The sequence below is a fragment of the Periophthalmus magnuspinnatus genome, chromosome 1 (assembly GCF_009829125.3).
Source record: "Periophthalmus magnuspinnatus isolate fPerMag1 chromosome 1, fPerMag1.2.pri, whole genome shotgun sequence".
Lineage (NCBI taxonomy): Eukaryota > Metazoa > Chordata > Actinopteri > Gobiiformes > Gobiidae > Periophthalmus > Periophthalmus magnuspinnatus.
This window is the reverse complement of record NC_047126.1, coordinates 34,154,243-34,180,850: the sequence shown is the minus strand read 5'-3', so window position 1 is coordinate 34,180,850 and position 26,608 is coordinate 34,154,243. Positions and strand designations below refer to the sequence as shown.

At 41.9% G+C, this 26,608-nt stretch overlaps 1 protein-coding gene across 4 annotated transcripts; it reads right to left on the bottom strand.

Annotated features, from left to right (window-relative positions):
- Nucleotides 1–1,557: 1,557 nt before the first annotated feature.
- evpla (envoplakin a) lies at nucleotides 1,558–25,862 on the bottom strand. Of its 4 annotated transcripts, none has more exons than XM_055224459.1 (22): nucleotides 25,619–25,862; nucleotides 18,193–18,292; nucleotides 17,563–17,717; nucleotides 16,061–16,184; nucleotides 15,223–15,357; nucleotides 15,082–15,123; nucleotides 14,286–14,447; nucleotides 12,381–12,488; nucleotides 12,063–12,158; nucleotides 9,617–9,727; nucleotides 8,655–8,801; nucleotides 8,235–8,386; nucleotides 8,075–8,172; nucleotides 7,824–7,999; nucleotides 7,477–7,643; nucleotides 7,249–7,387; nucleotides 6,964–7,161; nucleotides 6,393–6,539; nucleotides 6,234–6,317; nucleotides 5,515–5,622; nucleotides 5,333–5,425; nucleotides 1,558–5,257 (listed from the first exon to the last, which is right to left on the bottom strand). In XM_055224459.1, the coding sequence occupies exons 1-22, from the start codon at nucleotides 25,669–25,671 to the stop codon at nucleotides 1,883–1,885; spliced, it is 5,970 nt and encodes a 1,989-aa protein (XP_055080434.1). In that variant the 5' UTR covers nucleotides 25,672–25,862; the 3' UTR covers nucleotides 1,558–1,882. The 4 variants fall into 4 exon arrangements, with proteins under 4 accessions (XP_055080434.1, XP_055080432.1, XP_055080437.1 ...); XM_055224457.1 differs by having other exon boundaries at nucleotides 6,393–6,543; nucleotides 6,968–7,161; XM_055224462.1 differs by having other exon boundaries at nucleotides 7,824–7,996.
- Nucleotides 25,863–26,608: the final 746 nt, after the last annotated feature.

Genomic DNA, 26,608 nt, shown 5'->3' with positions numbered 1-26,608 from the left:
GGAGGCGGGGCTTCTCGAGTCATGTGACGTTTCTTTCTTTCTTACTTCTTTCAGATATTAATATCTTAGATAACAATTTTCTCTCTACTTTTGATACAAACTGTAATTATCTTACTTAAGAATAATATTAAAATAACATAAACTGTCAAGTGGAAACCGTCAATAATACATACATATAGTATCTGATACAATTCATTCATAGCCCTTAGAGTCCTTTTGAATCATCGCTGTTACGGAAACCTGGTTTAACCAAGACAAAGATATATAATTTTGTCTAGATGGTTATGAACTAACATATATACGAACAGAGAAAGTAAAATGTGAGGTGGGGTTGCCTTGTTCAATCATAAATCTGTATCATTTAGCATGTCTATCTGTCACTTTCAATAAATTCAATCAAACAATGGAATATTTTGCCATTTTACACCCAGCTCAGTTCTGTTTATCAGCAGTGTTAAATACTAAGTATATTTCAACAAGATGGTGATAGGATAAATAACTCTGCTTAGCTATTCTGCATAACCACTGTCATAGTTTATTATTTAATTGCTATAGTTCATTATTGTACCAGTGTCCATGTGAAGACAAGGACTGCACTACAGCTGTGTGACACAAATATATGTTCAGGACTTGTACATGACATTCTATATCTATCTATATATCTAATCAAATAAGATATACTGTATAGCAGCAAAATATGCTTCAGCAATCGAAACAAGAGACAACCCCTTGCAAGGATGCTCATCACAGTCTGATAAGACTGCAACATGCCAAGAAGCCTGGCCTGTGCACCGACAAAGAGACGCCAAGTCTAAACCATGGTGGCCTCCCACTATAGTATGTGTATAAAACATTGTATACACATACTATAGTGGGGCAACTGACATTCTCTGCCTGGGAATGTCAGTTGCACACACTCCGCATACGAGCATTGCTCTTCATTGGTTGATGAAGTAAATAGTTTGAATTCCATCTCTGGGTCAAGGTTATTCTTTATCTTAGCAGAAACTAACAAACACAAGAGGAAAAGGCTAGTTTCCTCAACAATGGGACAATTGTATAGAGTTAATTTTGATCAGTGATTCAGAGGAGTTTAGTAGAATGGGCAGATTTCATAAATGCCATTACTTTACATAAAAGCAAAACATTATTAAAGCTGCAACCATGTTATCATCTGTTACCTCCTCAAAAACAGACCTGGAGTTGCGTTTTGTTCACACATGTTTGAGTAACACTTTATTATTAGTATGTCTACATCTCCAAAGCTCAAAATGCTCTGTTCCACCTTATGATGTCATGAAGTAGTAGTTTTCAAGTCAACAGGTCCTTTTACCTTTAGTTCAGTAGAGATTGGCAACTCCAGGACTGAAATGATCCAAATGATTCTAGTGAAGGTGTGTGAAGTTTAAAAACGCAGTGGAGCACTTCCTGTATTAACACATCCCAAGGTGGAACAGAGTGTTTTCAGTCTGAGCCTAAATATGCAGCCCCCCCCCCCCCCACACACACACACACAGACACAGAGAGAGAGAGTCCAGGAGACTTCAAAAAGACACATTGTCAGCATAATTTAGATTTATTGTTATTCATACCTTCATCGAATATCAGTTAAAATGTCAAAGATAAAACCCATGAATAATACAAACACAAATCATATCTGTAAATGCCATTGCACCACGTCCCAGGACCCTTCACAAAAAACAATACATTTGACATGCATTTTCATTTTTTAAATTAAAACAAACAACTGCCCAACATTTTAAGTAAACAAAAGGGCCCAGCAGTAGTTTCCTGAGTTATAATATACAATTTCATTAGTCTAAGATAACATGACAAAATAAGTAGTAGCAGTGAATCACAAGCATTTGTTCTGTAAACATGTCTAGAACCGTGCGTATTTAGATGTGTACGTTGAGGAGTAGCTCTGTTCTTTGGACGATGCAGGCAGCATGACTAAGCCTGACTGTGGGTCTCTCTTGCAGCGTTCAAGAGCTTGCTTGTAGTTAATCTTCTCCTTCGTGAGTGGGTCAGTGATATCTTTAGTGTAAGCAGATTCTGACTGCAGTTCTCTCAGCAGAGTGCTGTCAATCATTTTGGCCCCAATGGCATCCATTATGCTCACTCTGCTGCTGTTTCTGGGATTGACCAGGCCTCCTGTCAGGTGCTGTACCTCCATGTAACGTATGGCCGTATCCTTTGGCATCCAGCCTTTTTGGATAGCTTCTCCAATGGACAAAACCTCTTTGGTCAAAGGATCCTCCACTCCCGAAAAGGCCTTTTGTGCATTGAGCAGCCTCTGAGTTTGACTATCATCAATGAGGCCTCTGGACAATGCCTTGTGAACTGTGCATCTGTCTTGAGTGGTGATATCTATAATGCCCCCTGTGGCCGCCTGAGCCTCCAGCAGCCTCTGAGCCGTTATGAGGTCTATCATTTTATGCGCGGTGGCACTGCGTACTGTGTAGCAAGTGCCAGTTGTTGTATCCATGACTCCAGCAATCGGGCTCGGTCCTTTACCTGAAGGAGGAGCAGACTTCACAGTTGAAGACGTTTGAAAAGTGACTGCAGATTGTTTATTGTCGCCTGCAACAAGCAACGCAAATTCAGAAATGGGCAGCTTCCCTTGTTTGTACTTCTGTAGGTCGTAGTCTGTCAATCGGCCCACTCTCAACGCTTCTTTTATGGAATACTGCTTGCCGCTTTTGCAGTCTTGCAGCATTGTGGTCTCGCCGTCAGGTCCCATTGAAGTGACCTCTTCCCAGTCGCACTCCAGCTGCTGCAGATGGGTATATTGTTGACGATCTATGAGTCCTTGCAAGTATGCATCATAAGGAGACATGTCCCGGCCAGTTTCTGGATCCAAAATGGTGATCTTTGTGGAAACATTTGTTTCTTTGGTTCTGGTCTCTGAGTGGTCTTCCTTTTGTATGCTGACTGTAAGCTCTCGGATGATACTGTCCTTTGAATGAATCTTGTCTTTCTCATTGAGGATATCTCTCTCCAGTCGCTGGACATCAGATTCCATCTTGAGACTCTTCTGCCGTGACATCTGTGTTCTCTCACTCATGAGTTTGCTTTGCTGCTGGAAAGAAAAGCTTACGTCTTGGCTCTTGGTTTCCAGGGTCCTCAGCTCACGGATGAGGTCGTCTCTCTCTCTCTGCAGGGCGTCTTTGTTCAGAGTTAGTGTTGTCTCCTCCCTGGAGGTGCTGCTCTTGCTGCTCATCAGTAGGTTGATCTTGTCATTCAGCCGTCTCAGTTCATCTTCCACATCCTCTCTGGCGAATCTCTGCTGTGTTACTTGTTCCCGGAGGCGTTCTCGCTCTGATTCCACTACCTGGTCCTTTTCCACACGCACCACCTCTTTGTACACTGTCTTCTCACCTGATTTCTCCCTCTGTAAAATCTCCAGCTTCACTGTAAGGTTACGGATCTCCCTTTGGATGCGCAGGATGTTACTGGTTTCCTTGTCCATGTCAGCTCGTAAACCGTTTGTCATCCTCTCCAATTTGGGGTCCCTCTCAACCTTCAGAACTTCCTCCACCACAATGCTCTCTTCAACAGGAGGAGGGGCATTTTCCAGCTGTGTAATGCGCAGTCTGATGTCTCGCAACTCAGACTCGGCCTGAATCCTTTTTTGGCGCTCGTCACTGTCTCTGAGCATCCTCTCTTTGTCCGCTAGCCTTGTTCTCAGCTGCTGAATTTCGAGATCTATCTGACGGCGCGTCTGGATTTCCTCATCCAAATTCCTACTGAGGCGGTCATGCTCATGCATTTGACGTGGGTCTTTCTGTAGACGCACGACCTCTTGCACTACCACCTTCTCTTCTGGCTTCTGACGCTCAAGCAGTATATATTTATTTTTCAAGTCGTAGACCATCTCTTCGATGTTGCGCCGCATCTGCGCTTCCTCTCGAACATTCTTCCTCAAACGATCAGCTTCTTTCTCAAGCAACGGGTCATTCTGATATTTAACAACTTCCTTCGTCACCAGTTGAGTTTCAATCTTAGACTTTTCGATCTTCAATTCGTCCCTCTCGCTCCTGAGCCGCAGCACTTGGTCTTGGAGGGAGCTGTATGTGTTGTACAAGCTGTTGACCTGACTGTTTAGCCTTTGTATTTCTCTCTCATTCTCAGGACTGCGCTCCTCTTTGATCACTTCTTGAAGAACTTCCTTATGCTCTATTTTGGGCTTCTGAGAGCGGAGGTGATTGAGCTCTGAAGTGAGTTGGGTGATTTCTCTGTCCAGGTCACTACGCTGCCTGGAAGACTCCTGTATGTCTTTCCTGAGACGTGTTATCTCCATCTCGGTGCTTGGATCAATGTGGTAGATCTCGTTTACTATCTCCTTCACCTCAATTCTGGGTTTAAAGAGCTGAACTTCTCTGTAGCGACTCTGCAGCTCTGTTACCTCTCTGGACAAAGCGCTATTTTCGCCTCTCTCATTTTCTAGGTTTACCCGAATCTTTTCTGATTCAGTTATAAGTTCTGGGTCCTGTTCAACCTTCTTGACCTCCTTTTTGATGATCTTGGGTTGGATGTTGGGGATGAGCCTCTCAAGGCTGTTGATCATGCTCCTTGTTTGAAAGATCTGATCATTGAGCATTGTAATCCTGTTGCTCTCATCGGAGAGCTCGGTCTGGAAGGTCTTGACAGACTTGATCATTTCTGGATCCTGCTCCACTTTAACCACTTCCTTCTTGACCACTCTTTCCTTAATGGGTGGCCTCTTTTGCTGTAAAATTGTTATCTCGGTTCTGGCCTGAACATGTTCGCCATCCCTCACCCGAATTTCATCCCTCATCTTTGAAATCTCATTCCTCATTTTGGCAGCCTCTATGTCAAGCTGGGGATCTCTCTCAAATTCTGTCACCTCTTTTGTCACCAGTTTGCGTGGCGCGTTCTTGATGTTGTCCTCAACTATAGTAATCCTACTGTTAGTCAGCTCAATGTCACTCTGGGTAGTGGTACGTTTGAGGGTCTCTTCGTGTAGGATCTTTTGGAGATCCATTAGATCAGTTTCAAGTTTTGGATCGCGGTAATACTGCAGCACTTCTTTTTCCTCAACACGCTCTACACCTCTGCGGCTTTGCAGGGACAACATCCTCTCTTTGAAGGTTTTTAAATTGGTCTCAGCGTGCTGGTTTCTCTCCCTCTCCTCATCTAGCTCTTTCTTCAAATTGCTCAATTCAAACACACTTTTTTGCTGATTTTCCAGCTGGACTTGTTGCTGGGCGACCATTTGAACTTTTTCTTCATTCTGTGGAGAATAACACAATTTTAGGTCTGCACATGTTTCATGGCACAACAAACAAACAAACCGCCCTCCTCTTACTTGTACAACCAGATTCTTGGCCAGACCCATCTGTTTCTGCCGCTGTGTGTTCTCAGCAGTGGCCTCAGAATAACGGTTGATCAGACTCTTTTCCTGTTACAGGATATACAGCAGTTTAGTTTATTTTAGTCTAGTCTAGTTTTGATTATTTTTGTGTTTCATATGTTGAAATAAAGTCTTACCTCTTTTTCAATGGCACTAGAAAGAGTTGGCACGTATGGTTGCTTAGCGACTGAGATGCCAGAGTCCTCCAGAGTCCCATTGTATTTATCAACATTGGTCTCATAATCCTGCAAAACAAAAAGGATTAATTCATAATTGAAATTATCCATCCATCTTATTCCCCTTGTCCGGTGCCGGGTCGCAGAGGCAGCAGTCTAAGCACAGTCTCCCAGACTTCCCTTACCCCAGACACTTCCCCTGACATCCCAAGGTGTTCCCAGTCCAATGGAGAGACATAGTCCCTCCAGTGTGTCCTGGGTCTTCCCTGAGGCCTCCTCCCGGTATCAAAATTATGAATATTTTCTTATTGACCTTATTCAGCCCCGCCCACTTTTCCATAAATGCGACTAAACTGCTCTTTCTTTGTGGTGGCACTTCTGTGGAAATCCCCTTCCTTTCAATGGAGAATTTGGGAAAATTTTCACTGCTAAAATATTACATAAAGTAATGTTGATTTGTGTCAGATGTTCAATGTTTATCTGCAAAAGTAAACACTGCAGCGATTCTCTGGAGGTTTGAAAATGGCTCTTGAGTCCCTATAGAACTTATTTGCTGTCAAGATCTGCAGCCCCATGCAAAATAACATAACCCGAATGATGATGGCGGCACCCAAGGCAACTTCCGGAATAAGGTGAATAGTTTTATTTGTGAATACTGCACATTGATGTGATGATATTACATTGAGCAGATTCTGTAGGTCCATGGACAGATCAGACAGCCGGTCCAGATCATCACGTTTCCTCTTCAGGTCATCCATAACTCTCTGGAATCATATCATAAGATTGGTATAAGTTCTCCACTGTGCACCACTCTGACCCTGTATGGAGAGTCCTTCTACCTCCTGAGAGTTCTGCTTCATACTGATTTGGGACAGGTCATCATAGGGGCTGATCTGGTTGGTTGGCATGTTGTCCAGAAAAGAGTTGAGTGATTTGGAAGTGCTTTGAAATTCTTGGTTCTTGGTGCCAACTTCTTGCAAAATGTTCTCTCTGTAATTTACAAAGTTTATTCAGTTTCATTTTATGTATCTTTATTTTCAGCAGAGAGAAACCAATGAGAGCACCAGACAAAAATAAACAAAAACACCAAGTAATTGCATAGGTCCATTTAAAACATTAAAAACAGGGTCTGGTGTGTCCTTCAAATGTGTTCAATTTTTTTGTAAGTAAAATAACCAAAAACTTATTTTCCCCATTTCAGTTCTACTGTAGCCAGTTTTGAGACGTAGACAATCATAAGATCTTGGATTAAAATGTATCAAAGTTCAACAGACAGGTGAGATATTGGGTCAGTCTGTCATTGTAGTCCCTTATAAATACATTTTATAAATACATTTTATCCAGTGATGGGTTTTAAATTCATCAGCTGTTAAGAAGTAACTAGAACAGTAAGGGTGAAGTCATGGACACTTGCCTCTCGTTGAGCTGGTTGCCCACATTGGTGTAGCGGGTCTGCAGTTTCTTGACTTCAGTGCGTTGGCGTTGGATGTCGGGGCAGTATTCCTGGTAGCTTTGCTGCAAAGAGCTGCACAGCTGCTCAGTAAGCTCCAGATCCTTGCTCAGCTTCTTCATGTCTCCGTCAGCTGCAGCCACTGCTCTTTTCTGATTCTGTTTACAATGATGTAGATGTGACATGTTCAAAGACACTTTTAATGAACAAACTGCAGTATCATGAAGAAAACATTACGTCCTTACCCGAATGTCCTCAGCACGCCTCTGGACAGCATTTGGATCGTCACTAATGGGGCCATCTGCACTTAGGTTATTCTCCAAGTTTGATACGATGCCATCCACTTTCTGAATCTGCCGCTCCAGGTTTAGGGATGCGTTTGCTCTTATAAACAAAAATAGAATTCCTCTCACTATTATGTAATATTTAAGATCTATTCATTGGTATACATAAAGACAATGACAAAGGCCTACTTTTTAGCATAGAGGTCAGAAAGCCCTGCAAGATTGTCCTGCTTGTTGTTAAAAGATGACAGTTGTTGAGGCAGTGAAGCCGAGGCTCCACTTGAGAGCAGCGGCTGCAGATCGGCCTGAGCAGCTCGCCTCTGCTGCTCCAGAGCTTTCAACGCCTTAGCCGCTTCCTGAAAAGAAAGATGAATACCTCTGTGAAAAGTAGTAACTGAATTCTTCTGAATTCCAGATGAGTTCAAATCTGTTATTAAAACCATTCATATTTGATTTAAAATAATATCTTTATTTTAAATAGATTGATTAAAAATAAAAAGCAGGTTAGACACAAGCATTGTGCCCACATATCTTACCTCCTGATCTCTCAGCTTTTTGGCCAGGTCCCCGGTGGGGTCAGACCGGTCCAAAGGGGTTCGGAGGCGGTTCAGTAAATCCGCTTCAGCTTTAGCCAAGTCACTGTCCAGTTTGGACAGCTGATCAGCCAGTGCACGGGCTTTGGGGTCGACAGTGGCAGACGCCACAGGAGCTGCTGAGACAGAAACAACATGATAAAACCTGATAAAATCTGAAAGGTGAATCCAGATGAGTGAACATAAACACAGACCAGATTGCTGAACTCTGTCAACCTCTTTTTTGTGGTTCTTGAGTGATGCCTCCACTGCAGCTCTTTTCTTCTGGATGTCTGCTAGTTCAGCCCCCAGTCTATTAAAAACATAACCTCAGCACATGCCTTTGTTGTATCTGTGAAAATGTACCATACATACAGGTCCACTTTGTCAATGGCCTCTGGGTCTGGAGGCGGGATCTGGAAGCACACTCCAGGAACCGTCTGTGTGGCTCCTCCAGGTGACATAATGCTCCACTTCTCATCATTGATGGACTTCAGCGTGAATTTCTCACCTCTGTTGAGGGAACCCTGAAGAGAAAGTATATTATTAAGATGCCATATGTGTGCAGTATGTTTCAGATTTGCCTTCAGCTCCAAATTGGCCCCTATAACTGCCAGCCTTGATTTCATTTGACTGGAGCTGAATGCTGTGGGTGACATCACACTCACTCAATCCACTTCTTTAGATAGTCTATGGTTTAAATGTTATATTAAAATTTGCTGCTATATGTCTATGCATTAAAAGATAAACATGATTTCAGGTCGGTAGAATGCGGGACTGCACGATGCGCCTTACGTTTTCAGAGTCCCAGTCACACAGTGACTCCACGGTGACAGGGCGGGAGGACGTGCCACGGCGAAGTTTCAGGGGAGCGATGCTGGTGCTGCGTCTCCTTAGGTCGGCCAGGAGCTGCTCGCTGTTCTGCACATCCTTCTCCTCTCCCTTCACACAGACAGCACACAGGACAGAGTGAGCAACTGGCTTATGGACACTCTGTAAAATCACCTATAGCATATAATATAACATTTCCACAAGCAACAGCAATGTTCTGTGATGTTTCCACAGGTCTCAATATCAACATGGAAACTGGAAATAGCCATAAGCAGTGATGGGATGAATACTTTGAAAATTTATTTAGTTACAATAATCACAATCACTGCAGTACTCAATACTTAGAATACATTTACATCAAGTTGCATTATATTTACACAAGGAAGTTTCGCCATGTATTGCTTTTAATTTAGAAAGTAAATGTAATCTGAATACCACCAAACGAAAGAGTAACTGTCCCAGAATATAGTTACTCAAAATGAGTATTCTGATTATGTTTTCTCAGTACGTGTTCAGTTACTTCCCATAAGGCACGTGTAACATCATTTTTGATCATGTTTGTATTTCATATGGGAGGTGTTCCGGGCATGTCCCACCTAGAGGAGGCCCTGGGGAAGTCCGAGGACACGCTGGAGGGACTATGTCTCTCAGCTGGCCTGGAAAAACTTTGGGGTCCCACTGGAGAAGCTGGAGGATGTGTCTGGGGGTGATGGAAGTCTGGGAGTCTCTGTTTAGCTGCCCCCGTGACCCAGCCCCAGATAAGTGGAAGAAAATGGATGGATACATTTCATATGTGTTATATTTACATTTCACTTTTTATGGTCAGTGAAAGCCCCTGCGTAAACATACAAACCAGACTGCTGTTCGGTTTGTGTCCTATAAAAGCTGCCATTGCATTAAAATTTGTGTTACAGGAGTGTCTTTACCTCCAGCTGCATCAGAGTCTCATAGTTGCTTCTTTTGGAGATGGCTTTTGGATCCAAGCTGCTGTTGAGTTTGGTCAGGGTTTCGGAGAGCTGGTCACAGTCCATGTGGTACTGAAAGTGCACAGTCACATAATTAGACAAGAATATCTGTGAAATCATTGAGGTATGAGCCAAAGTCAGTTAAAAAAATCTATTGTCCCAACTGGACAAAAGGTGATTTGAGCAGAACAATTTTTCACTCAAATAATTTGTTTTATTTTAATGTAGACAAACATAGACTTCAGTTCCTGTCTGCTTCGTTGCCTTCCACTGTTCAGATTATATCAGCTTGTTCTCAAGGCTACTCCTGTTTCAGTTCTGGGAAGCCCTTTTTGTTCTTGCTTAAAGCCATTTCCTTGTTTTCCTGGGTTTAGTCTTGGTTCGTGATTTTTTTTTAGACAATAATTTTATGAGCACTTATAAAAACACCGCCACCTGAACCGCCACCTGAACCGCCACCTGAACCGCCACCTTAGTGTGGTGGAGGGATTTGAGCACCCGAATGATCCTGGGAGCTATGTTGTCGGGGGCTTCATGCCCCTGATAGGGCAACCCATGGCAAACAGGTCCTGGGAGATGGGTCAGACTAAGAAGCCCCGCATGAGGCATAATACAACAAGGCCTATTATGTTACCCGGACTGGCGTTACCTGGGCCCCACCATGCAGCCAGGCCTGGGGTGTGTGCTTGGCACCGAGCGCCTGGTGGCCGGGCCTTTCCCTACGGGGCCCGGCCGGGCCCAGCCCGAAGGAGCGACGTGGGGCCATCCTCCCGTGGACCCACCACCTGAGGGAGAAGCCATGAGGGGCGGGTGCAGAGAGATCTAGATGGCAGTCGAAGGCGGGGGCCTCGACGACCGGATCTCCAGACATCGAGACCAGCTCTGGGGATATGGAATGTCACCTCGCTGGGGGAGAAGGAGCCTGAGCTTGTGTGGGAAGTTACCGGCTAGATATAGTCAGCCTCACCTCCACGCACAGCTTGGGGTCTGGAACCCAACTCCTTGAGAAGGGCTGGACTCTCCATTTCCCTGGCGCTGCCCGCAGGGGAGTGGCGGCGAGATGGTGTGGGCTTGCTCATTGCCCCACAGCTGCTCAGCCACGTGTTGGAGTTCAGCCCGGTGAACGAGAGGGTCGTGCCCCTGTGCCTTTGGGTCGGGGACAGGTCTCTCTCTGTTGTGTTGGCCTACGGGCCAAACAGCAGTGCAGAGTACCCAGCCTTCTTGGAGTCCCTGGGAGGGGCTCTAGACAGTGCACCAATCGGGGACTCCGTTGCTCTCCTGGGGGACTTCAATGCCCATGGGGGTAATGACAGTGACACTTGGAGGTGATTGGTGATTGGGATTGGGTGATCAGTGCACGTGGCACCAGGACACCCTAGGTCAGAGGTCGATGATCGACTTTGTCGTTGTGTCATCTGATCTCCGGTCGTGTTTGTTGGACTCTCGGGTGAAGAGAGGGGCTGAGCTGATCACCACCTGGTCGTGAGTTGGATCCGCTGGTGGAGGAGGAAGCCGGATAGACCTGGCAGGCCCAAGCGCATCGTGAGGGTCCCTGGGGAAGACCCAGGACACGCTGGAGGAACTGTTTCTCGGCTAGCCTGGGAACGCCTTGGGGTCCCACCAGAGGAGCTGGAGGACATGTCCGGGGTGAGGGAAATCTGGGAGTCCCTGCTTAGACTGCTGCCCCCGTGACCCGGTCCCGGATAAGCAGAAGAAAATGGATGGATGGATGGACTTATAAACTGACATAAGTGACATAGACTGTATATAAAAATTGTCATAGCTAACCTGCTAGCACAGACTGTATATATAAATGGGCATAGCTAACCTGCTAGAATTGACTGTATATGTAAATGGACATAGCTAACCTGCTAGCATATATAAATGGACATAGCTACTATACTTAACCTTGTAGCACAGACTGTTTACTGTAGGATAAATACCTGTGCTTGTGTGTTTTCACATTTTTGAGGTCATGCGAAGATAAGGATTGTGACCACAGCTGTGAGATTCGCAGATATATGTCAAGACAAGTACATGACATTCCAGTCTAAGAACAAACAAACTAATAAGTAGGACAAGAACTACTGATAGGGACGAGGTCGTGTTTCCCAGACAAGACTCCAGAAGGATGCTCCCCGCAGTCTGATTGGTCTGTGCATCAACGAAGAGGTGCTGAGTCTAAACCATAGAAGCCTCCTCCATAGCTTGTGTATAAAACCTGCTGTATATGCATAAACAGGCCATCTTTGCATGGGAATGTCAACACACACTATAATATTGCTTGAATATTTGATCAAGTAAGTTATCAGAACTTTAGTTCTCTTTTGAACATGAGAGGAAAAGGTTGTTTTACTCGAGACCGACATTTACTGACTGTGCAACTGCTTTAGATCATAAATGGTACCTTCTTGTACTCTTCCACATTGTCCAGATGTGTTTCTTGGCAGATGCAGAGGTTGAGGAACTGCTGCCACTCGTTACGTACAGCATCTCTCTGTGCCTAAAAACAAACACACACGTTTTCACACACATTCATGTAAATGTGTGGTGTTGTACTGGATGTGTGGCGCTGGAGGCGCTGGAGGCATTGGAGGTGTGTGGCGCTGGAGGCGTGTTGTGTTGGAGTTGTGTGGCATTGGAGGTGTGTAGTGTTGGAGGTGTTGAATGCGTGTGGCATTGAAGGCGTGTGGCATTGGCAAACTGTGATGTTGGGGGACTGTACCGTGATGGTGGCACTGGCAGGATGCTTCAACTCAACAAGTCGGTCTCCTTCATCTTGAAGCTTGTTCACCTCAGTCTCATGCGATAGCAGACTGTTGTTTTTGAAGTTCTGATGAAGAGGAAGAATCAGAGATTTTTATTAATAACTGCTCCGTGTTCTCACCACCACAAACACACACACAAACACACTGTCGTCTACAGTAGTGAAGGAAGATCACAAAGTAAAAGTAGTAAAGGATGCAAGTAGAATTTTTAGGTATCTGTTCTTTACTTAAGTACATTTTACAGTGGATACTTTTTACTTTTACTTTGCTACATTTGAGAGCAGTATCTGTACTTCCTACTCCACATTTTTGAACTCCACTGAAAAGTAAAAGTACTTTTCATATGATTTGAGGGGTTCAATCATCATCAACTTCAGGAGGCACAGCACAGACCTCGCTCCCCTCTACATCAATGGCAAGTGTGTGGAGAGGGTCCACACTTTCTGGTTTCTTGGTGTTCTCATCTCAGAAAACATATCCTGGACTGAGAACATAATAGCTATCACCAAGAAGGCTCAGCAGCGACTACACTTCCTGAGGGTGCTCAGGAAATATGATTTGGACCCCAGCCTGCTGCTCACGTTCTATCGTGCGTCTACTGAGAGCCTGCTGACATACTGTATTACATTCTAGTATGGCAGCTGTACCATGGCGAACAGGAAGAGGCTTCAGAGGGTGGTCAAGACAGCCCAAAAGATCATCGGCTGCCCTCTCCCCTCCCTGATGGATATTTACACCTCCCGCTGCCTCAGCAGGGCCAAAAACATTATTAAGGACAGCTCCCACCCTGGCTTCGATTTGTTTCACCTGCTGCCCTCGGGAAGGCGCTACAGGTCCATTAAAGCAAGGACCACCAGACTCAAAAAAAAGTTTTTTCCCCGAGTGCCATAACCTTGTTGAATTCACATATGCACTGACCTCTGACTTGTGCAATATTTAATATAGTGCAATACTTTTATTGAGTGCAATAAGTTTGATTGAGTGCAATATTTAATACAGTGCAATATGTCTGACTGAGTGCAATATTTAATACAGTGCAATATTTAATGTAGTGCAATATTTAACAGTGCAATATTTATCACAGTGCAATAGCTAATATAGTGCTATAATACTTGTTCAGTGCAGTATGTGACTCTGCAGTATTTACTTTGTAAATTTTGTTGAGAGTTGTAGTCTGGGGTATTGAATGTCTGGCACTAGCTATTTTAGTTATATTGTGTTGTAAGTGTCCCATGTCTGTCTGTATTGGAGGGTTGTTTTTAATCTTGCTGTGCATGTGTATGGTGTTGTACATGTGTACAGTGACAATAAATGCATTCTATTCTATTCTATGTTATTTTTACCATGTTTCTGGAAACATCGTGACTAAAGTTTTCCAGTTCAACCTTTGGCTTTGAGCAAAACAAAAATAAATACACAAAATTCAGAAGAAAAATGAAGTGAGTGTTACTGTGACCAAAATATGTCTAATTTTTTTTATCAATATCACTACATTTACATTTAAAGAAAATAACACTTCTGTGAAATACTTTAAATTTTTATTCTTTAAGTACATTCTTAACGGGTACTTTAACTTAAGTAAATTTTCTTCTGTGATACTTTTACTTTTAGTTGAGTAACTTCTTACCTCTGTATCTGTAATTTTACTTACTGACTACAATCTCTAACAGATAAAATATGTTCCTCAAAATGAGACAGAGCGAACACTGGGACATGAGTCTGTCCCACTTTAATCTGGACAACACATATATTTACTACCAGTATGCAGTATGCTACGCAGTACGCTACGCAGTACACTACACAGTACGCTATGCAGTACACTACGCAGTAATCTAAGATGTGTGTGTGGAGGACGCTCTGACCTCATACTGGCGCCGCACGTCGGGGGGGTCGACCATGCGTTCACTCCAGTCCTGCTTCTTGATCTTGTCCTGTTCCTCTTGGAGGAAGGTGAGCTCTTTGTTGCAGCCTTGCATGTACTCGTACAGGCTGGTCAGGTAATGCCGGCGCCACTTTGAGTTGTCCTGTGACACACATGACATTACATCAGTAGATGATAGAAGGAGATGGTTATTTTCATTTATACTTGGTCCATATTTCATTAGACTGGACACATTGAACACAGAAAACTTTTATCTAGTCATTTTCTTCTCACTCCACACACCAGCTCCTCGAGGTGTTCCCAGGCCAGCTGAGAGACATAGTCCCTTCCAGCATGTCCTGGGTCTTCCTCGGGACACCTCACCAGGAAAACGCATTTGGACTGATTGTATCCACCACTTGTATCCACTTGTTCAGTCATTACCCAAAGCTCATGAGAATAGGTGAGGGTTGGAACGTAGATCTAAACCGGGACTAAACCAGGACTAAAGCAAGACTAAACCAAAATTAAACCAGGACTAAACCAGCACTAAAACAGGACTAAACTGAGATTAAACCAGGACTAAACCAGGATTAAACCAATATTAAATCAGGACTAAACCAGGCCAGGATTTAACCAAGATTAAACCAGGACTAAACTAGGGCTAGACCAGCACTGAACCAGGATTAAACCAGGACTGTGAGAGTAGGAACATAGATTGAAGTCAAGAACTATACACTTTTTAAATAATATTTTAATCTCAAATGAAATAAATATAAAAATACATAATATCTTACCAGTATGTTGTTGTATTGTTTCTTGAAGGCTGTGTATGACTCCTGCAAACAAGAATACATCAGCTCTTCCTGGACATTATAATACTAAAACCACATTAAAAGTGTGTTCATATGACCACAGTGATAGATTTGAGCTTTCACCTTGCTGCCGGCGGAGCTGACACAGAGCTGGGAACTGTAAGCCTCCACTTCTTTGTGCAAAATGTTATGTGCTGCGATCTGCCTCTCCAGGTCGGCCATGGTGGGACCGTACTGATCTGAGTCAGCCAGCTGCTTCTGAATCACACAAAGGAAACAAGCATGTACCTGGAGTAGATTTATGGAGGTGAAACTGTCATTCAGACGCGCCCACATTCAGACATGCCCACATCCAGACGCGCCCACATTTAGATGCGCCCACATTCAGACACGCGCACATTCAGACAGCCATCACGTTCCAAACAGAGCATGGGCGCACGTCTGGCTCCATCAACTCTGGCTCCAATTCATGTTCTATTGGAAAACTGTGGCTCCTCTCTCTGGAATTGCTGCTGTCAGACTCGTCATTTTGGTCTTAAATGTTTGTATTAACCCGCTCTGCATGATCCTGGTATTTATAGTTTACTATTTTGTCCCTGAAACAAAGATACGAACATTAATATCAGACAAATTAGGTACCTTCTTTCCCTGAGGTTGCTCCTGCTAGCGTTAGCAACAGGTTTGATTGACAGCATTGCTAAGTGCCTGCTCCGTGCTAAACGAGTGGTGTGGGCGGGAAGGGTCGTGACCTTCAACAGCCTGGCTCCGCATTGGCTCTATGATACTCGTGATCAGTATTCCAAATATGGAACTTGACTCCAAATTGGCCCCTATAACTGCTAGCCTCGATGAGCTTCATTTGACTGGAGCCGAAAGCTGTGGGTGACGTCACTCTCACTCAGACCATGTCTTTATACAGTCTGTGGTTAGAACACACATATCTACATATATTAGCACGTACCTGCTTCTGGGCAAAAACAGGTCCCCAGTCAATCCTTGGCATAAGGGACACATCGTCGATCTGCTCATATATGTCTCTGTAGAACGTACAGTCCTTCAGCCAGCGCTCATGGAGAAGGATCACACTGAATGACACAACAAAAACAAATGTTTACTTCAAATTATTAGTAAAGACAATTATTATAAACGGTGCACTAGTGATAGATATCTGCAGCACAGGTCCATATTTTGTTTTGGTTGATTTGCTCCATAAAAAATAAAATATACTATAAAAAATAATAGAATTTGGGGGAAATAATTAAATTCTGCTATATGATTCTGATATATTGGCCCAACAATATCAGCAGAGCTAATCGGCCACCTAAACAGCTCCTCTGGATTCTAAACAGTCGGTATCGGCATCGGCCATGAAAAAACTCATATCTCTATGGTGTACAGTATATTTAGAGGGAGACTCATATATCTGTTGGTCGATATTTCTTGCCGGTATTTGCCCTTTTTATCATATGGGGTATCGGCCTTGAATCTCAAGCCAATGTTTTATTTGACTGCCTTAAGAATATGCATTACATGGCTTGGCTGCAAAGAGGAAACTGCACAAAAAGTGGCACAGCTCTCAAGTAGAACAAACAGGGCTATGGATGAGTTTGAGGCACATCCTGTTTTTGTCTGTGTAATCCCTAGTAAAAGATCCATAGTAAAAGAAAAATATAGAGTCTGTAACTGGACAAAAAGTTTTGGAGTGAAGATGTTTGGTTGCATGTCCAAGCCTTTCTCAGTTCTGATCAGATTACTGCTGGACACTGCCTTATATCCATCTGAAGGGAGGAGCTAACTACACTGAAGCTAACACACCTATTGTTAACATAATCGTTCAGACCCCTATGGGTGCTATCATTCCTATTAGCATACAGGCTATTAGCTAGCCCTATTGTTTTTCCTTGTTTAGATTCAGGTCTGAAGATGGAGTTAGAGATGGGGGATAGATAATGTTTAAGGCCGCCATTGTGTTCAAAAATGGATGGTCTTTCCTAACAAAAATTGCTTCTTTAACTCCCCTCTCAAACCACTCATTTTTTTTTGGCTAAGATCTGTACCTCACTGTCTTCAAAGGAGTGGCTTTAGTGGCTTTGAGATGGAGATGGATATGAGATTGGTGTCCTGAGCTGCTCTCTTGATGGTGTTGGTACATTCTCTATTATGTATTTTCATTCTCTGTGAGTGGCTGTTTTGTTTCATCAGTGTAATGCTCACTGCACCCACTAGACTGAATAGAGTAGACCACATTATTTTTTGTGGCTCTGGGTTTTGTCCTTTTTGTCCAGTTGACAGATTAGATTTTTTTCTTTTACTAAATTATACTTACTATACTTTGCGGAAAAAATCATAATCAGACCTTTTCATTTTCCCAAAAATATCAGCCATTGTGTTTTTCTGGACTCTAAGCAAGCCAATATTGCTCAATCTCTAATATTATTGTGTTTGCAGTGGGTAAAATCTCACTCGCTCTCGATGTCTTTGGCCTGTGGATGATGGAGCTTTTTGGCTTTGTCCACATCGAGGAACAGGTCCTTGAGCAGACCCTCGGCCTCGCCCAGCCTGTCTGAGATCTCCTCCTGGTGTTGCAGGGGCAGCTCTTGTTTGTCGTTTTTGTCGTCCTGAGGAAAGTGTCACATCAACTAATGACGTTTCAGACAACATCACTGCGTTCTACAGGGCAATTGTATTTAACGCAGGTGACCTCACCACGTTCTACAGGCCAGTCGTATTTAATGCAGATGACGTTGCCACATTCTACAGGCCCATATATTTAACGCAGATGATGTCACTGTGTTTTACAGGCCAAAGATATTTAACACAGATGACGTCACCGCATTCTACAGGCCAAAGATATTTAACGCAGATGGGGGCAGCTAAAATTAATATTGTTTAAAGGCAGAAGTTTTGACTTGGGTCTAGTCTCTAATACAAATAATAAGGATCAACATTTCTGAATTTACCTTTTGGTTTTTCATGGTTAAGTCCAATGTAATCAACAGGGAAAACTGACTCTTGCGCCCCCATCTGGCAGTATGACATCATCACAATCTAGAATCTGAAAACCACCCATGTCAGTGTTTTTTTAAGCCGTACCACTGCCAGCAGGTCTTCAGCCCGGAGGATGTCCTTCTCCACCTGGTCGGCGTTTTTCTGCATTTGTTGGATCAACAAGGCCAAGGCACCGGCCTGGGTCCTGCACAGAGAGACAGAGTGAGAGGAAGAGAGTGAGACAAAGAAAGAGAAACAGAGAGAGAGCACTTGCATTTAGTTGGAGTTGCATTTAAATTATAGAGTAAAGATGTGACATAGGATTAAAAACAGCTTTATGTTTGTTTCACTGTTTGTTCTGCATTCCATATCACAAACTGGAGAAGCAAAAATCTCACCTGCTTCACCACAAGAGCAGAGTCTTATATTTTTCTCACTGATACGGTGCAGTTTGAAGCCTAAATTGTGTGATCAAATACTATGAATGTATTCCTTAGATTTTAGGAAGGTAACTGTAATCTGAATACCACCAAAGCAAAGGTTATGTATATATCCACCGTTCAGACAAGGAAGTCACAAAGAGCTTCACAATAAGAAAGTAAAACTCATACAAAATAACGCACAATTACAACAATATGGCAGTCATAACAGCCTCTAAAAATCTACTGCACCTTAAAACACTTGACCAAATAAAAAAATTTTGAGTCGGTTTGTGAAGACATCAACAGATGTCAGGGAAGACGAGGAGAACAGGAGGCCGCTTCAGAGCCTGGGAGCAACAGTCTGGAAGGAGTGGTCTCCTCTGGTCCAAAAACGAGTGTCAGGAACCGTGAGCAGATTCTCATGCAGAAACCTCAACGAGCGAGAGTGGGCAGAGGCCTGGACTGGATCAGAGACCTCATAAAGGAAGCAACCTGACCATGCAAGGCTCTGAAAGTTAGCACCAACATTTTAAATTGTATACGGTAGGTCAATGAAGAGTTTTGGGAATACAAACTATACAAGCTATTTCAACAGTTTAAAAGTGAGAAAACAAAGGCATGTTTTATAAACTCCAGATCGTTTTGTGACAGTTTTTCTAAGCTTCAAAATGTTCCTCCCATGAAAGAAACAGTTCCTTGTTAACTGTTTAAAGTGATGCTATAATGGCCGAGGTTTCTGAGATCACTCAGGTCCTGATTAAACCCTGGAATGAGGTCATCAGGGGCAATAACCAAAGTTTGGGTTTCCTCTGCATTAAGCTGTTAGGCTGTTGTTTAGCCATTGTTTTATTTTCCCCAAGCAATCAACTAAGGAGTTCAGCTTTTGTATCTCAGATTTGGTTTACTGCTACACTAAAGGTCAGACCAGATTAATACTGCAAACCACTGCAGAACTGACCCTGACAGACCAACCAAGTCCCTCAGCCTTTTTAATAAGACATGATGATCAGTGTGACAACAGTATCGAAGGCTGAGGACAGGTCAAACAGGACTAGAACAGGACTAGACATCATAATGTCAGTGGATACTTTCAACAAAGCTGTTTCCATCAAGTAATGTTTACAGAAACCAGACTGGAAGTGTCTTGAGTGTTACAATGTTCTACAAAGCATGACAATTTTATATATATATATATATATATATATATATATATATATATATATATATATAAACAGGATAATGTAAAATGGGTTAATAAATAAATATTTTAAGACCAAAATGACACAGACAGTCAGTAGAGTCCTCACTTAAAGCCCTCATTGACATTAAAATGAAGGTAAAGGTAAGAGATTCCTTTAGGAAGGGACGTTTATCAAGGAGCGTTTCTTTGCGTAGGACAATTGGTGCACAAAGTAATTCAAATAGCTTTACAGAATAAGAAAGACATTATATCACAATACAAGCAAATCAAAACATAAATTATCATAATAAAATGAACATTAAAAGACAAGAGGTAGAATAAAAACCTTTCAATCATATTCACAACCAAACAGAATCGTTTTGAGCCTGGATTTAAACATTGCCAAAGTAGAGGTGAGTCACATTTTAGCTGCACAAAACTCAAATATTGATTCCCCTTGTTTAGTCCTAGTTTAGACCTGGTTCAGTCCTCACTCTGGACACCAGCAGGAGGCTGGCCCCTGAGGTCCTGAGTGTGAGATGGTTCATATGGAACTAACATGTGGGAGATGTTAGTTCCGTATGCTGAGCCATGAGTCTCACCCCCTGCAGGACGCTCTGTCTACCCTGGAGAGCAGCTTCAGTGACAGACTGATTCACCCTTGCTGTGTGAAGGAGAGGTTTCACAGGTCTTTCCTTCCTGCTGCTGTCAGACTGTACAATGAACACTGTTAACACTGAACATGTGTCATTCATCCATACCTATGTGCAATACTTAAGTCACTTTACGAAGATGTTATATTAGAGTCTATTTTTAGTTTATTTTTAAGTATATTTTTTAAATTATTTTAAACTATTTATCTATTATCTTGTTTTATTGCATTACCATTTTTCTTCTGTTCTTTAACTGTGCGGTGCAATACTGGAATTTCCCCACTGTGGGACTAATAAAGGCATATCTTATCTTATCTTATCTTATCTTATGTACTTTGGTGCTAGGCCATGGAGAGACTTGACAAGTCTATTCTCTGAGCCACAGGAAGCCAGTGCAGAGACCTGAGCACAGGTCTTATGTGCTTGTACTTCCTGGTACCTGGTGGTGGGGTCTAAAACCTGACTGGAAAATATCAAAGGAGTTGTTCATTTGGAGAAAGTTAATAAGCTATTGGTAAACAACTTTTTTGAGGACTTTGCCAAAAAAAAAGGCAGATTTAAGATGGGTCGGTAATTGTTGAATATCATTGCATCAAGACTGCTCTTCTTTAGGAGAGGCTTGATAACCACAGTTTTCAAATCTCTTGGGAATGTTACAGATTGAAGTGAGATATTAACTATGCAAGTGAGAGGTGATAGCAAACTGTTGACCACAGACTTTATAAATATAGTGGGTAACACATGGAGGCAGCATGTAGATGAACTCAGACTGGTGACGATCTCTTGGATGGTTTTGTCAGTTACATGTGCAAAGTGAGACAGCTCTAAGTGTCTAGGTGGCTGCAGGGGTGTTATTTGCATTGTGGAATTGGTGGAATTTTTTATGCCCTGAACCTTGTCATTAAAGAATACTGCAAACTCATCGCACTTAAGATGTGGAAATTAGTTCTAACGGCAGCAGAGCTGGAGGGTTTGTTAATCTGTTTACTGTTGCAAACAGGGCACGAGAATTATTACTGCAACTTCTGAAAAATCCCTCTCATTTGCTCTGCATAAACTGTTTTTGTACATGTACTTGTACACTGAGCTCTGTAGTGTTTCTGTTGAACAAATTATCCATATGTATAGTAAAATCACCTGTAATGACTAAACCATTAAAGTCTGTGCATACACCTGGAAGCATCTCAAGAGACTCAAGCTGTGATGTACACAACCAGTCAAAAGTTTGGACATGCCCTCTCATTCACTTTTATTTTTACTACTTGCTACATTTTATATACATACAGATATATGAAGCAAGATATATGGAATTGTGTAGCAAAGTGTAGTATAAATATTTTAAAATCAAATACTCATAGTATCCTGCTTTTGCTTTGTCAAAAAAAATTTAACTTTTTTTCTTTCCTACATAAGTCCATATATATTACTACAAATACTTAATGTCTTCTGTGTGCATATAAAAGGTAGAAAGTAGTAAAAATAATGAAAAAAAAAAAAACACTGAATGAGAGAGCGTGTCCACTTTTGACTGGTTGTGTAAATTCACACCACAAATGCGCTATTTCCCAGTGAAAATGTTTTTTTTTTCTTGTTTAAACTATATGACATGTTCACTGAGTTTCTATCCTTGTTTTAGTTAAGATTTTGGTTATGCTTGTTTTAGTTAGCATTTTAAAGCCCTGCTGTGGTCATTTTGGGCTCTGGCTTTTTCACACCTGAATTTGCTCTTTGGGCCTGAATCAGTGTCACTTAAACCTTGTATTAGTCACTCTACAAACACTGTTAGTTACACTCCTATAGACTATATAAAGTAGTGGACTAAGTGAGTGTGACGTTACCCTCAGCATCAGCTCCAATCACATGAAGCTCATCGAGGCTAGCAGTTATAGCTGCCAATTTGTAGCAAAGTCCCACATTTGGAATTCCAACTACGAGTATCATAGCAACCGAAGAGCCAATCCGGAGCAAGGCTGTTGAGAGTAACGCCCCTATTATTAATGTTCATATCTTGAGTCACAGACAAACTAGTGAAATAAAAACCCCAGGATCATGTAGAGTGGGTTAATACAAATATTTAAGACCAAAATTATGAGTCAGACAGCAGCAGTTACAGAGAGAGGGGCGACGTTTTTTCAATAGAAAGTGAACTAGAGTTGATGGAGCCGAAAGCGCACCCATGCTCACTTCCTATTTGGAACACAGCAACTAGCAGGTTAGGTATGTATACATTTATATATACTGTCTATGCTCACTAGCAACGCTCCAACAGTTTTAAAGTTTGTGGTGTGGGTGTAGCTGCTTGACTGTTGCAGCAGACATAGTTTGGCCTCCCTCTCTAAATGTGCACATAGTGAAGGAGGGAGTGACAGCAGCACTCACTGAGGAATGGATGGCATTTCAGGCATGATTTAGGTGTGTCTCAACCTTCACTCTGGAGCTGTCAAAAGTATCGATACCCAGATACTGATCAATACATAAACTAGTATCGGAACTAGATACTCCATTTGAACAACAACAGTATGATAGAAATACACAAATACCAGCAGTGGATCAAGTACTCAATACTTGAGTAAAAGTACAGACACAAAAGGTAAAAGTTACTCAAGTAAAAGTAAAAGTATCACATGAAAAAATCTACTTAAGTGATTAATTTGAGCTTTTCTGCATTTCTAGACACCCAAAATACACAATAAAAGGTATTTAAGGGTCAAAAAAGTTGATTTTGCATGATATGTCCCCTTTAAAGTGCCTGTTAAAAATGTACTTTAAGAGTAAAAAGTATTTCACACAAGTGTTAAATGTAGTGATATTAATTAAAAATGAAACATATTTTGGTCACAGTAACAATACAAATACATTTCTTCATTTTTCTTCTGAATTTTGTGTTGTTGTTGTTTTTTTTGCTCAAAGCCAAAGCTTGAACTTGAAAACTTTAGTCAGGATGATTCCACAAACACGGTAAAAATAACCCCTCAAATCATATGAAAAGTACTTTTACTTTTCAGTCCAGTTCAAAAATGTAGTGGAGTAGAAAGTACAGATACTGCTCTCAAATGTAGTGAAGTAAAAGTAAAAAGTATACACTGTAAAATATACTTAAGTAAAGTATAGATACCTGAAAAAAATTCTAAGTTAGTACAACACTTTACTGCTTTTACTTCATTAGGTTCTGCCTCTGCAAATAGGAAAGTAAAAGTTTGGTTTTGGTTCTCTCGTCGACAGAAGAGGGTTGTGCTTTGAAATCGCTATCGACTATCAATTATTTTCTTAGTATCCTGACAAGTTTAAATGGTTTTAATGTGATGCTCCCGATTCGACCCACTGCACATCAATTTTTTGTTTAGATTTTAAAATGTTCCTTTACTTTTAGCCCACATTGTACAGTAAGTATCAGTAGATTCAGGTGAAAAGTGTTTGGGAGTTTCAGTTTTTTGTTTAACATAATGGTATTTGTGGATGCGTAGTAGTTCAGGATAAACACAGAAAACGCCCGTCTGTTTTGCTCAGCTGGTTTCACCACATCAGCTCCAAGAAATACAGAGCCCTTCACGCAGTCTTTCATGTCTCACATTCCTTCTCAGGATACCAACTTTTTTTTTTACTTTTAGACTTAACAAAAGCGCTTAATACTTTGGTAACACTTTATAATAACTATACGATTGACAGCCTTTGTAAAGCACGAACAAAGACTTAATTCATAATCAACGACGACCCTCAAGTGATTAGGAGTTAGGGCATTTTTATGTAATTATTAAGACTGGATCAATCAAAAATAAAGTGCTTGTTATGAAGTAAGTTATTTTCATGTCTTATTAAGACTAATTAAAGTGTAGTTATTATATCCCTTCTAGGATAAATGTAGTTAGTTAAAATGTAGTTATTATATCCCAGAGTTAATTAAAGTGTAGTTATTATATCCCAGAGATAAAGTGTAGTTATTATATCCCAGAGTTATCCCATGAAACTATCTTTTTGAATTTCTTTTACAGTTGCTACTTCATGTGTACTTTTACATAAGTTAGAGCAGTGTGGAACATGTTTTTACACAAATGAAGTGTTTTGACCAAAGATGAGGTGACTGAGGTTTTTCAGGGCTGTACTGGCGACAGACGTGCACATCTTATCAAAAGTCCTCACTGCTGCTGGATCCAAAGATAAAACAGCAGAAAAAGACTGATCCACAGAACAGCAAAGAAATGCGCCACAGTGAACAGCACCACAATGCTGCGTTTTGGTTTCTGCCCTGCACAGAGCCAAGCCTGTTTGTGCTCACTCAGGCCCGAGCAGCTTTTGTGAAGAGGCATTAACTCTAATCATTCATAAACTGTGAACAGAGCACTGTATTCGTATGTAAATGTGAAGAAGCTTGGGGTGTCCTGAAACATCTGTGGTATGTGTGAAGATATGTAAACTGCAAAGCATTTCATTCAACTTTCTGTGGTTCATATAAAGATGATTTCACAGACTCGGTGCCACAACACTGACCTGTCCACTCATGAGCCCGTAACAGATCTATTTCAAAGGGACATTATAAAATATCTATGGTCAAAGTTACATCAGAGTCCAGCTGTGACGTTTAAGGTGTCACGAACAACGCCCACATGGTGGAAAGAAACTGGCAGGGGCAGGGCCAGGGCGAGGTCACCCTACAGGACACTCAGTTACTATGACAACCATATGGCATGCACCAGCAACACCAAGCAGAGCAGGAGGAGGAGGAAGAGTCCAGCGGAATGTTCTTTCATAAAGTCCTTGTAACTTTCACCACATTAAGGGACACATACGGTACAATCTCTATATTATCTCTCTATTTTCATGATATGAAAGCCAAAGGTTAACATGAAATAGAGTTTATAGATTATATCACTTAATTTTGTCCATTATTATCATTCAACACATTTCTTATACCTGTGTCATTACTGTGTTGTAACCTAACCCTAACCTTTTGGACACAAACGATATGAAATACTTTCACATGAACCTTGGTCTAGTGTTTACAGAGTAAATCTCAAACTCTCTAAAATGACTTCCCAACACACTCTTTCACACACACGGGATTTAAAAGTATTTTTACATCACTGCACCTGCCATTTGCTCGTTTGACTTAACACAATCTCAAACTCGAGCTCCTCCAGGCACAGGGAGGGAAAGAGGACGCTCATTCAGACCGAGAAACATGACACAGTTATCAGCAGGAGAAGAAGAGGTGAAAGCAGAGGGATTCAGTGTCACCGCGCGCACACACACACACACTCAAAGGATCAGACTAAACTCACTTGCTGATCTTCCCCGACATCTTGAGGGTACTCTCCTTGTTTTTCTTAAGCATCCTGGTGGTTGCAGTGGGCCACAGAGATCCCACTCAGATCTGTCCTCTGTTCTGCTGTTGTCTCTTGGAGCTGTCCCCGTCTCTCTGTGTGGGACCGGGTTTAACGCAGGGACAGAGTTAGCAGCTCCTCCCAGACAGGTTAACTGGGTGAAACCGCCCAGACAGTCGCAGTACCGGCCTAACCTGCTCCCTCCACTCTCTCACCTGTTACTTTTATCAAAATGAGCAGAACGCGTGCTGTACTTGGTGCTTCTGTGAGATGTGAGCAGGCAAAAGTTTGGGAGCAGTTTTGGCATTGTTTGATGTCATGGTCCACACCTCCTCTGAAAGTCCCAAACACAACAGAGTTAAACACATTTTTATTTATACAGGGAGAGCCCAACGAGAGCCACACTCTCCTTAGACAATCCAGATTTTGTATTAAAAGTTCAAACAGGTGAGATACTGAGTCAGTCTGTCATCATCCCATACATACATTTACAAATACATTTTATGAATACATTTTATAAATACATTTATACAGTTTTGTTCTCTTCTGACAGATAGCGATGGCCAACCTACTATTTAATAGAGTGAACAGTGATTATTATTATTAGTAACAGTATTAGTAGTGAGACTGAGAAAAAAAATTCTGAAAATTACATTGTCTGATTTTTAAAGAATTTATTTGCAAATTATGATGGAAAATAAGTATTTGGTCAGTAACAAAAGTTCATCTCAATACTTTGTTATATACCCTTTGTTGGCAATGACAGAGATCAAACGTATTCTGTAAGTCTTTCAACTCCCTCCAAAGATTTCTATGGGGTTGAGATCTGGAGACTGGCTAGGCCACTCCAAGACCTTGAAATGCTTCTTACAAAGCCACTCCTTTGTTGCCCGAGTGGTATGTTTGGGATCATTGTCATGCTGAAAGACCCAGCGACGTTTCATCTTC